Source organism: Pleurodeles waltl, chromosome 5 (genome assembly GCF_031143425.1).
Source record: "Pleurodeles waltl isolate 20211129_DDA chromosome 5, aPleWal1.hap1.20221129, whole genome shotgun sequence".
Lineage (NCBI taxonomy): Eukaryota > Metazoa > Chordata > Amphibia > Caudata > Salamandridae > Pleurodeles > Pleurodeles waltl.
Genome location: NC_090444.1, coordinates 121842843 through 121855822, shown reverse-complemented (window position 1 = coordinate 121855822; position 12980 = coordinate 121842843). Strand labels below are relative to the sequence as shown.

The window sequence follows — 12980 nt, the reverse complement described above, 5'->3', positions numbered from 1 at the left end:
TCACCCTAGTCCTAAAACCTGGATTCTGCTCCAGCATCCTGGAAATAGTTAACCCATCAAACTTGGTAAAGGTAATTCGTGTTTTCCAAAGCTAAAACAAATAAAAACTACACATCAACAAAGTGACGTAGGCTTCGCTCTCAGTAAAGACCACAGTTGACAAGTCACAAAAAAGCTAACCTCTGCACATTCCTTTGTGAATAAACATTGCCCGTTAATGCCTACCATCGAAGAGTAGATGCACTTTTGGCAAAGATCTGCGTAGGCGAGTACAGCATCGAGGTCATTCCTCACCGGTACTACAGGCCATCATTTGATTGGCCAACAGTACATTTCATTGTTGTGACCTTCAAGCTTCATGTTGGTGAAGAAATACATCAGACTTCTATAACTTCCCTTTACTCAGGCCGGCTAACTCCAGCAAACACATTCAAGTCACAGTCCGTCTTTACACAAGGCCATTTTTATTAAACTAAGTATTGATCAAGTAGACACACTGATGTGTTTTGTAGGTAACATCAAAGAATAGATGGCCCTGGAGAAAATATTGATCTTGGCTTTCCTTCAATCGGTCTGCAAGGCTTGGGTCAATACTCTTTGATGATCACTTCAAGTCAATGCTGTGTTTACCCACCGATAAAGGTAATGCGCGCTTGGCGGGCAGCATGCAGCTTTCAAGCGAAGCAAAGCATTTCAAAAAGATCAGGAGGCTCTCAAACAAAAGATGTCAATGTACAACAAGGTGTAAACACTTTTATTATTCACATATGTACAGCTGAAGGTAACCGAGGAGTTAAATTATTTCACATCCATTTTATTTAAAAAAAAATCCAGTGTCTACAATTGAAATGTACATCTACTACATTGTAAGAAGTTTTTACGCTCAAAATTAAAGTGCTAAAAAAATATTTTACAATTATCTTACAAACCGATGTTGGCCTACTGTAAACAAAAACTTTCTAGATGAGAAGAGTGCAAGTTAAAAAAAAAAAAGACGACAGCTATTTTCAGCTACAAGGTCATGCTAACCGAGTGTAACTGCTACATACATACAACTTTCACAAAAATGTAAACTTCCCCTGTGTTCACGGTTCCACCTTGGTTAAAAACAGTCTGCCATTAAAAGCCAGTCCACACAAACATGAAAGGATCTCAAAACCTTGATGGGTGAGAAAGTCCTACCTGACCCGCTGATCCTGGGTGTAAGGTAAGCCTGTGCGCCGGGCTAGGAAGGCAGGGTGGGTCCATCTGTCTTACCTGATATAAAGTCCCACACTGCACCATTAATATCGGTAAACATGAACCTGATAACGTGTGGAAATATGTTTTGCAGCAAGCACATCAGCTTTCGCCTGATATTTATCACTTGTTCATCCAAGTGGCTCGTTCTTGGTTTTCTAATTTTTTTTTTTTCCCCAAGTGTTTTGCTTCCTAGTGCTACAAAGCATGTTCTGATTGCCTTGCATTGCTATGAAGCAGCTACAGCCTGATATTCCATTCATGGCAAATAACACTGGGGATACAGCAAGGCTAACACAACAAATATTGGGCTTCCCATGACTGAAAAGGAGTTCAATAAGATGTTAAGAGCAAATGCTTTTTGGCCACGGACTTGGAAAAACTGACCAAAAAACAATTATCAAAGAGTTCATCAAAGCGAATAAGGGGTTTTTCTTTCCTGGATCCAGAATTGTAAATCCCTTCTTCCCCGTGAATCCATTTATTTTTGGAGCTAATATGTTTATTTACATGAATCTATCTGTTCTCAACACAAATTGTTTTGTTAAAGAGTATTTGGATTAAATTTAGTCATTTTCCCACTTTCTGAAATAATTATTTTGAATAAAATGAGTGTGTGGGGGTGATTTCCAATTGACTACAAAGGACATTTAATGCCCAAACCCATCCTGCCCTGAACTTTGCAGGACATTAGAGTTTGCCACTGCATCATGTTATCTCCCCCAACTCCACAAACATCTTATGATTGGGGTAAACACGGCTCATACATGAAGATCGGGGAACACGTTTAGTGGGATGCGAGTTGGCTGCGCTTAGGGGTTTTTCGTCTGAGGAATTAATCGATAACTAAGGGACGCAGCGTGTTATCTCACCATCGACAGCCGAATAGGTATCTGTAGGGATTCAAGTGACATCCCTTTGTTCGGGAGGGCAACCTGTTCATAGCCCACGAAAGAACAACATGAAAAAGAAAGTGGCCTACGGAGTCCTTTCAGAAGAAGCCTTTCCGTGGCTCAACTCTCATGAGGATTTTCACCAATGTGTACTTGACAAAGAGTTGTTGGGATAACTATGTGCAGAGTCTTCAGTGGCAGTCTCATAGGAGAGTTTAGCGTTAGCCGGTACACGTCAAAATCCTGTCGTTTAGGTTCAAATTGCTTGGCGAGCTTAAGAATGGATCAGATGTCCCTGCCTTTAATAGTGCCATTCTAAAGTTAGAAAAAAAGTTAGAAAATTAAGAAAAAAAGAGTCTTCCATCACTTTCTGCAGCCAGCAAAGGTTGCAATGTCGAAGCACAAAACATAATGATGACTTTTGTGTAAGCCTCCATATTTTTACCAAAAAACATAGGACCGGATGCTTTTACTTCTGCCACAAATGGAAGAATGCCTCAAGGGATTTCTCTAAGAAGACTCAGGTTGCAAGAATGTTAAGTTCTTACATAGAGTAAGAAGAGAGGGCACTTGGACATCAGGGTGCAGGGCTGCGGCCTTGCAAGGAGTGCCTGGTCCTGGGAAAGCTTTGCTTCCTGGGCTCAGAAACATGTTCACCTATGCACACAGATCAGCAAAGGGAAGGGGGTGGTTCCAGAAAGTACACGATCAATGCAGCCACCAGTGTCTATCGGTGCCACAAAGTGCAAACAAGAGCAGGAATATTAAGGACCATCTTGGAATTATATTATGTTCCTCAATTACAAAATTAAACTACTTAATGGAATGACTCACTTTCTGTTCCCTCCTGACCTTATCAGCAACTGGACCCTGGACCCACTGGTCACACTGAATACAGGGACAGAGAAAAGAAATGTCTGCTTGTGGCCAACAGGCTCTGTGGCCTTCTCTCATGGGCAATATTTTCAACTAGATTTTACTGCAGCCCCGTGACATTTACTGACAGTAAAATACTTGGGTCTATTTATAAGATTACAACGTTCCATCCAGTCCCCGGACCTCTTTTTCGATAGGATAAGCTTCGATTTTCTTGAAGGGAGCTATAAATAGCTTTTGAAAAGAAATGTGTAAACTTGTAAAGGGGCAGGTTCTGGTCTACTCATGAAGGGTGGTTTGGTTCATAAGGGTTGTAAACACATTTTCTCATTATAGGACCTAGTCTATGAAACACAAACTAATATCTCATAATGAAATAGATGTATAGCAAAATACGTATTTTATTGTGTAAAATGTGCATATGAAGAATTCACGTCTATTTATTGTTTCAATTGATAACGTTTTGTAACGTAAAATGTTTTGAGAATGAAAAGTGCCCCAACTGCCCTATTATGTTTTTCCTTGTGTGGGGAGGGCACTTGCCTTTACCATGATCTGCCCCTCCCCTTAAAACATTCCAGAGGGGGATGCAAAGGGTCAAAGAAGAAAGGGAAGATGTGGAATTTAAAGAGGGCTTGTGAAAAGATGCATCTGCGGATGAGTGAGTCTCATTGGCTGGCAGACTGCACCAATCCAGACCTCGAGCCAGGGAATAAATCTAGTGAATTATTAGCCCGGCAGGCCAGTGAGCTTAACATGCAGTTGGACCCAGGTCAGAACCACCCAGCTGCAAATGAGGTCTATGCCTCGTTTCGTCTGTGCCTCTGAGCCCGATTTATGTCCTGGGTTAATAAGGATGAGGGGTGATGTGTAAAACTGGGTTGTGTGCAGTTCGCACGCGCTTGCACCTTCTTTTCTTTTGCTGTTTTTCAAGAATATTTACTACCAGCACGAGGCCACATACATAATGCACATCACATAAAGAAACTCTGATATTACTAAGTGAGACAGTTATGAAAAACAGAGATTTTTCTTTAGGACCCATTGATTTTGTAATGTGAAAAATGCTCTCGTCGCCAGTTGTTGTGCCTCTAAAGTTTGAGAACTGGCAAGGGTCGATTACTAGTCTCTTTTCGAGGACTCTGGAGATTTCTTAGGGGTTCAACACCATTGTACTTTTAGAAAGGAACACACCACTGTGGTGCCAGTAAGCGAAACACTCATGTAGCTTTGGTTTTTCTGTTGACTTTCTTTACTGTGGACGAATTATCAGCTGGTTCAAGAGAGAAAAACCCCAAACACTCGGTCGCCCCGTGTGGCTTCATTGGCTGCCTTGTTGCCCTTTCTAAGCGGCTTCATAACGAGCAAGGCCCTGCGGTTTATCTGAGGCTACTTAGAAAAGAGACTTGGCAGAGTGGTTTGCTGATTATGTCGTGACATAACGCGCTGAATGAAAAATGCCTGCACCTCCCCGGGTCCTGCTGGCCCAACCTTTGAAGTATGCAGCCCTGGGCTTGGGTGGCTCTTGTGCCCGTTCATGTGCATAGGGAGGCAATAAATCTACAATCAAAGAATGTTATTTAACTAGTGAAGTGCGTTTTGTAGTTTGAGATCGCCAGACGCATTATGACTTACTTGCATTGTGTTCGGATTTGTATATTTATATTAACGCTTGTGGATGGGGCTGGCGGGTGCCCATCAGTGCAAGACTTATTATCAGAGTCATCTAACAACATGCTTTTTAGAGAGAATACTAAATACCCGCTGCTTACATGAAGGCGGACTGCAGTTATGAAGCCAGGGTGTCTTTGTGGCTGGGAGAGAGTTCCAGAGAGTAGGGGCTCTGGTTGAAAAGGTCCGCCAACCAGCCAGACCGTGGTAAGATTTGAAAGTCACCTAAGCACTCGCCAAGAGAAACCACGTGTCCGAGTATTAGTGCAGTGGGAGAATGTATCCTTGAAAGGTGGTGGACCCTTTGCCGTGGTAGGCCCAGTGGGCAGTACACAGTGATCTAAAATTCCAGCAAGGGGGCAATCTGGGTAGATCTCAGACTGTGGTGGCTTGCATTTGGGAGCCCCATGGACACATATTTACATATATGTCCTTGAGGCATCCAAAGGCAAGACACCACATTCTAAATCCTTTGCAGACATCCAGTGAGGTAGGCTGGGATGCCCAAAGCAATAACATACCATAAGGGTGTCTATGAAGATACAATTTCAGGTCAAAGGTAGGAAGGCAATCATTTTCAGTAGGAGAAAGCAGAAATGGACTAGTCTTGGTGCAGGATGGAAGCGGGCACTTGTACCTGGCTTGGAGTTTCATGAGAAATGCTTTCATTCCTATCCATACATAAACCTAGAACTTCTGCTTTATGGGGATCAAAAACAGTGCTTCACATTATGAGAACCAGACATACAGCAGGACAATAAGACAGACAGGTGAGTGAGCTGAGGCGGGATATGTCGGTTCGAGGGACTCCAAACTCACTCTAACTACATTCTGCATTCAGTGTTACGTTCACAAGATAGTTGATGTGAGAAACCAAGTAACTAACTATTGATCTACACGGAAATCTTCAGAGCTGAAACTAATGGACGCAATGCGCATGTCAATACGAAGATGTGGCTCAGATCTTACAACGGAAGGGAAGAAGTGCGAGTACTATCGGAGAGCACCAGCATCCTCATGAGATGCACCAGCACTGTACGCTGCACAGAGGTGCAGGTACTCAAGCTGTCAAATGAAAGAAGTGCATTGTACTCCAGGCTCGACGGTACCTGACTATATCAAACACCGATGCGTATAACCTACATAAGGCAATACAATCAATTTCCAGCGCTGGCCAAGAGGAAACCTAGGGTGAAGTACCAAACCTCAGTGCAGTTTTCAGTCCACTATTTAGCAAAGGACAGCTGAAGGACGTATCTAGCATATTCCAATCATGAACCCCGGACATTTACAATCTCTTTTCACAGTACATTTACTTGACCTGCGAATCCCCTGCTCCCCCTCACCAGGTGCTTTGTATGACCATGTATTGTACTGTACCAGCTCATTCATCACAGAAAGTTCACAGCAAGCAACGTCAAGGCTGAGAAAGTTTGGTTCTGGTTTACGACTCATGGACCAGTTTTTCTCGCCCCGGATAGCAACAGTGTATAAACAACCAAAAACATTTTGGATTTCCGCCTGAATGTTTCACTCCAATATGAAGGGAATAGGACGCATCAGAGTATAAGACAATTCTCAAGATCTCTTGCATCTTGAAACCAGTGCCGACGACAATTCCTCACTTGGCAAAAAACACAAAGGCCAACTTCTTCTTCCAGATGCACCTGAGAGTGCAGAGCGCAATGTCCAAGGTGGACTAATACTGGGCTCTCTACCTCCGCTTTTGTGGTGGTGAATAAGCAAGAGACGTTCCACTCTCTCAAATCTAAAAGCAGTTCAAGCACTGGCGCCGTCCTCCTCGATGACCCGGTTCATGCTAGTCCCATGTGTGATGGTGGCTCCGTGGGTGGCGCTGCCCATCGGGTTGCTCAGATCCCGCATGCTGCTGTGCCGCGACTGCTCATTAAGTCTGTGGGAGCTGCTGTGCCTAGAGTGATCAGTTAGTCGCGACAAGCTGCCCTGGGGTAGCCGGTCCTCAATTCCTCTGTAGCTGCAGGGTGTGTATCTAACAGAAAAAACAAAGTTAGTAATTAACTCTACACTTCCAATATATTCTGAAAATACACAATGATCTTGATTGAAAACATACATAATTCACACTAACACAATTTTGGAATGCATAAACATCTGTAGAACAATCAGCAGGCTGAAAATCAAAGTCTGATCAAATTTACCTTTGCTAAAGACCACTGCCTTTACTTTCAGCTGATAATGCAAGACAAATCACACACACAGAACCATATGCCCAAGTCTGTGTGGGTGGGGTTCCTAACACCTCTTCCCCTGCAGGACACTCACTCTCTCTCTGCATCATTAAATGCAGTCTGTGGTCTGGTCAAACCAGATGGCACTAGAGCCTAACATATCTAGCGACACCAACTGAGAGGGAAGGGGTGACCCTAATTGTAAGGCGGTAGTAGGTTCAGAAATATCTGAGAACATTTACACAGCTTAAAGGACATCCCTCTGTGTCCTTAACTCACCATGTTCTTGTACTCATGATGGGTTGTGTACCCTATTTTGGATATATGATAATGAACAAGGTTTATTCGTGCCTAAAATTAAACTTATTAAGCTTAAAAATTAAATTGATTAATCTCATCAAGGGAAGCATTGTGTAAACATAAAAAACTGCATTTGCTATCATTCTTAACCTGCTTTTGAGAGTGAAGCAGCCCCTCCTGTGGTTTAACTGCAGCCCACCCTCCCACACAAGATTTTCAGGTCTGCACGTGGTGTATATCAAGGCAATCTGCGGAGCGTCCAGCTGGGCTCCTTCAGATGATGGGCAGTGTGGACCTCTAAGAGTAAGACCAAGACTATCACCTTCTGGATTGTTACAATGGGTCATGGATCATTCCTTTGCACGCAACATTGCTCACTAAGGGAGTGTAAATTCGCTAGCTGTGGATTCTGTTATAATGTTCTACAAAAAGGTTTTTTTTTTGTTCATCTTAAATTGCTTGACTCCCAGCTGTGTGCCTTATTCAGTTGTCAATGGTGAGCTTTATACCTGTACCTCAAGTCCCTAACATGGGTTTGAGAAAGTTGGCCTCTTTCCAGCCACTGCAGTTGATGTTGACATTTTAGAGCAAGAAGACCTGATGGCCCTTATAAAGGTAATGGTGTTGATGTGCCTGTGGTCGCCTTGGTGACAGCTGTTGTCCAATGCCTATGTGACACAACACAAGGCTACTATGCAGAGATGTTGTAAAAGGGCCGTCAATATGTGGATAACACATAGTTGTATTTCTCTAGGACCCTTGAAATTAAACTTACGTCATCCTTATCGGCTGAAGTTCCTCTGTGGATGCAGAAGAACTGGATTAAATACAATCCCTGGTAAAACCGAAGTCACAACAACACCAACTAACAGGCACTTAAAGTCGGGCCATGAAGAGTACAAAATTCCACTAATTCTGAACCAGATTAGTTTCTGTTTTCAATGTTATCTGCAGTGTAGTAAGTATATGCACGGGGTGGCGAAGGTGTCTACATCTAGGAGCAGTCAAAATGCCATGGCATCCAGAAGCCAACCGAGGTCGGTGGTCCAGCACACACCAGGCGAGGATAACCCACCTTCCAAACCTAAATTTGGTAAAAGGTCATTCATTAGGGAAAAATACACAAATGCAGGCCTGCTCAGAATGCAGGAAGAACAAGATGAGGCCAGTGTATTTGAAGCTGACATATCTGACTGTCTCCAAAGGTAGATTAAAGCCTTTGTTCAAAAGAGGTTGCGAGAACCACAGCCTTTTGCCCAGAAAGATTTGCAACTGGTAGTCACTGGATGCAACCACATAAAGGTGCACACAATGCTTGTGTCCAAACCCTGACATCAGTTTAAGGAAAAAGGTCCATTCTGTACCTGTAACAAGCCAGAAAACCATTGTAAGGGCATATGCAGGGTCTAACCGAGGCTGGGAGGAGGTTTTACTCAGACTACCAACATCCAGGGGTGTACCTTGGATTAGGCCCAAGAAGAAAACCCAAGCATTTCATTTTGAAATAACAGCGTTGGTCCCAAACACTCTTATCTTACACTTAGTGAATAGAATGTCACTAGGGGTTGCCTTTTTTTTTTGTTTTACCGTGCAGTGACACGCTGCCCCTCGATCTCAGACTATCAACAATATGCTCCTGTGCTGGAGAGTTTTGACAGTGCCCAAACAAGCCTCTCAAAAAGGACTCCAGGAGCCTTCAGCTATCATTGGGTTTTTTTTAGCCACAAAATCGTGCTTGCATTTGAGGACCTGCAATTTCACTTTTTAACAATCCCTCAGTGGTACAAAAACAATGCATATCATTCAGTACAGCACTGCAAAGAGCGGCCCTTGCTGTGCAGCACTGCACAGTGTCACCCGCAACAACACAGGGAGTGAAGGCCTCAGTTAAGCACTGATTACAGCAGCTTCCTCAGGGCAAAAACGTGACACTCAGTGCAGCACTGCGGAGAGTGAAGGGCCTTCTTGTCAGACCATCCGCTGCACATACAGGTCTTCACGAAGCTGAAACAGATCCATGGTTTTATTTTTCACTTCTAGGGGTGGCCCTTCGGCTCTGGCGAGGGTCAGACAGGGTGGAAATGAGAGGTAACGCCTTCACGTTAAAGGAACTTTTGGGAGTCAGAGGGCTAATGGCCCTCTCTCTCTCTGCAGTGTCTGGCTGGCAGCATCGCCCTCATCAAAAGACTTTAATACTGGCCAGGGAATGTTTCCCAAATACTGCCATATATGTTATACACAACAAGGAAGAGAAACCTGTTCTGACTTCTTGTGTCGGCTGTCTAGTTACAGACTTTCTAATTATTGACTCAACTCCTCAGATGTGTCCATATAATTGACCTTTTTTCCCTGAAGTTTGTACTGAGTTTTGACCCTTTGCCCTGAATTTTAACAACCACAGTCCACAATTTGCCTCCATACCAGGTGGTCACCCTAGGTGTGGGTGACAACTTGAACGGATTGCAAACCCTGCTCCAGGGTCCGGGTGCATATTCTGCAACGACGTGGCTCACCACTGAGTAACAGTCACAGATTTCATTTTTTTCTTGCCACCAAACCTCTGGTGGTCGCATAGTGGCAGCAGAAGGGAAAGGCTCTCACATGGGGTCACATGTCCTTGTGGAAGATACTCATAGGTTACAGGGAGGGTATAGCTGTCCCAGGCTCAAAGGCAGGAGGAGACATCACTAGGTTAACCGCATGTGACATCACTAGGTTAACTGCACGTGAGACAGTCAGAAGAACCAGCATGAGTGAGGTCTCATGTTTACCTGGATGACTGTGGGGTGTTTTACCTGCTGCTCCAGCTATCGGCAGGGTCAGGACATGTACTGTGTATGGTTAGCTCAGCTTTTGCCCTGAAGTCAGCGAAACACCTTAGAAGCCCACTCCATATACACAAAGCTAAATTTACTCATGAATGTGTGTTTCTGGAAAAAATTACCTTTTTTAAGTCTGCCAGGAATTCATAAAATAATTTCTGAAAAACTTTAGACTTTTACGAGGATAGGCATTTAAACATTTATAAATGCCACTCAAGGGGTGGGAAGTAGGCATTCCAAGGCAGGGTTTGCCTTTTCAGTTGATCAACGCCCACAGATATATACTTCTGCGGGCATTCCCAAACTAATTTCTGACCCCTCTCCACCCTGGTAATGGATGGAGATTTCCTTCAGATGAGGGCTGGGGTAACTCCCCTTCAAGGGAGGGAAGGGGAACAGACCGCCCCAGACTTGTTGAGGGTGTAGAAGAAGGGTTTTATTCTAAATAGAGAAATATTAGGTGTGCAGTTGCCTAGAGGATCCTATTTCCCCTGTGCCAACTTGTCCGTACAGTGGGAATAGGGCCCCTCCGGAAACGTCCCCAAACTTTCCCAAGTGTAGATCTGGAAACCTGTGCCTGACACAGCTTTACAGGCATGTTGGTGGATATGGAGAATTCATAAAAGGAGAGGTCCACTCGTACCTTTGTGGCTCGTGTTGTGAATGGGCCTCTATGTGTGGTGCAGTGGTTGGCTCTACAGTAGACGCTAGCGACTCTGGACCAGGATTACCTGCCATCACGTGACCGGTGCAGGCTGCCGTGGTAGCTGCTCACTTTGCTGTGGACACTGCCTGCTTTGCTCCTCTGATCATCCATAAGAGCCAGCTGGGTAGACGAGGCGTGAGTAGAGGTCCCTTGAGTCGAGGTCCCTCTCGACTTCCGGATAATGGGGGTATTTGGGTCTCTCAGGAGCGACTGGGCGAAGTCCGGCTCCTGCAGCACCTGCCGGCTCTCGTTCGCAACCCTGGTAGGAGAAAGATCATTGGGACGGTCAACGTTTGAGTGGTAAAGAAAATTTGCAATAACCTCAACACAGAGCCACACAGAGAATACACTTTGCAGTCTGCCTTCTGATGTGAAGAAGCTGTGGAGAGGAAAGTGAAGATCTCAGGAAATAAATGCTTTTTCAACTTGTATCTGACAGGAGTACATTTCATCAAATTTCAGCTGTACAGTACCCGCTCATCAAAAAAAAAAAAAAAGTCAACGAAAACCAGACACACCCTCACTTTGTTACTTCTCACTTAGCGCTGCAGAGTTAGCCAAGCACGCTTAAGTTACAAGTTTACATAAAAATGAAAAAAAGACTTCGCATTTGCTCTTTACTTGGGTAATGTTTGCTGAGCTTCTCTTTTTTCACATGGTCACACGATCGTCTTGAGAAGATCTGGATTCAGACTTTAAAGTCTTTCCACAGCTCTTTGGAGTGGGGTGGGCAAGGCACTACTACCCCCTGCACAACTCCACCATAGCTACACGGAACTCAGTAGTACTCACTCTTTCTTTTTGCGTCCATGGAAGAAGCTGACCCATTCGAAGAGGGTCTTCTTGCTTCCAACCCAGAAGACAGAAGGAATCCCAACAATGAGGCCCATGAGATACTTCATCAGGAAGAGGATGAGGTCCGGCCGGCTTGTCTGGGTGACCTGGGTGATAGAGAACAGCAAGGGCAGAACGTTGAGTTCATCAGATGGCATTACATGAATGGCTGTAACAACGCAGGTGAGTGAGCAGTTCAGGCCACTCTTCCAGTAGCGCATGAAAGCAGTGATACTGACAAAGACACATATTACTGATGGTGTAATCCAAAACACATGGAGGTGCCCTGAGAACCTAGGTAGGCTGAAAAGTGTCACTTCTAAGATGGTGCCCGAGAAGTCCCAACTAAACTGAAATGGCATTTCATTCTTCTTTTTTACATCACTCAGAAATACAATTGGGTAATAATAAAAAAACTGTACTTTTCACATATATATCTGGATATGCTATCGTGGATGCAATAAAAGACTGTGGCCTAAACCAGAAAAAAAGTCATTATGTGCATTCTGAGTGAAGGGAACCCTTTCTTTTATGTTGGGGAATCACTCCTGTTTGGCTTGTGTTGGGCTCCGGTACCCTGCACTCCTTCCTAAAGCGTACTCATGGCGGTGACGCGTCACCTCGAAGCGTGGCTGGACGGCTGGCAGTATGTGGCAAGACTGGCACTCGATAAGTAGGGTCTGTGTCTTATTACTATTTTCAGAGTTGCAATATGAATGTCCTGAATTTAGAGAACAACAATAGTTATGACTGTTGTAACAACAGGAGACTATAGTCAGATATCCAAACACCGAAAAGAAGGTTGCTTTTCCAACAATATTCTTTTAAGACTGAAGAAAAGTCCAGATCAGAGAGTGCAGGATGTGCAGTGGTCACAATAAAGGGAAAATACGACAGTAAGGAGACGCTTACAATAGTTACAAAATACTCACAAACACAGGATAAGTCAAGAAAATGAATTATTTTGTAATTAAAAACAAGTATGTTTAGGATTCACCAAAGGAAGTAAGTCTTTCACATTCGGGCATTCCTATAGTCTCCTTACTCCTACCATACCAACTACACCACACCTGTAACCAGAAACAGCAAAAACTAAATATGCAACCAACTATGACACCCTTAAAGAGATGAAGACCTCTTGCTGACTGAGTCACATTTAACATGACTGTGTTTAGTTGAGAGCATCATTAGCAGCGTTTGGCTGGAATCAGTATTTAATTTGAAAAAACAGTAGGTACCAGGGCCCTCGTCAGAAGGCCAGTGCCGCTTGCCAGTGACAATACCAACACAACTATTAACTGTCACTCTTCTAGAAGTCTGACAATTCGTACTATTCCAGGCCCTCAAATCTATAAGAATGGCTAGTGTGGCAGATATTAGTCATTTTAATGTATATTGGATTAATAAGCAACTGTTTTCCTTCTTATCCACT

General features: G+C 43.9%; 1 protein-coding gene across 2 annotated transcripts in view; it reads right to left on the bottom strand.

Annotated features, from left to right (window-relative positions):
• Window positions 1-727: 727 nt before the first annotated feature.
• The window catches only part of FZD3 (frizzled class receptor 3), a 142837-nt gene continuing 130584 nt past the window's right edge, over window positions 728-12980 (bottom strand). For both annotated transcript variants that reach the window (XM_069233780.1, XM_069233781.1), the window contains 3 exons: window positions 11507-11655; window positions 10740-10973; window positions 728-6687 (listed from right to left, as the gene is read on the bottom strand). In XM_069233780.1, coding sequence (XP_069089881.1) covers window positions 6459-6687; window positions 10740-10973; window positions 11507-11655 — 612 coding nt within the window. In that variant the 3' untranslated portion in view covers window positions 728-6458. The remainder of the gene's footprint in view (window positions 6688-10739; window positions 10974-11506; window positions 11656-12980) is intronic.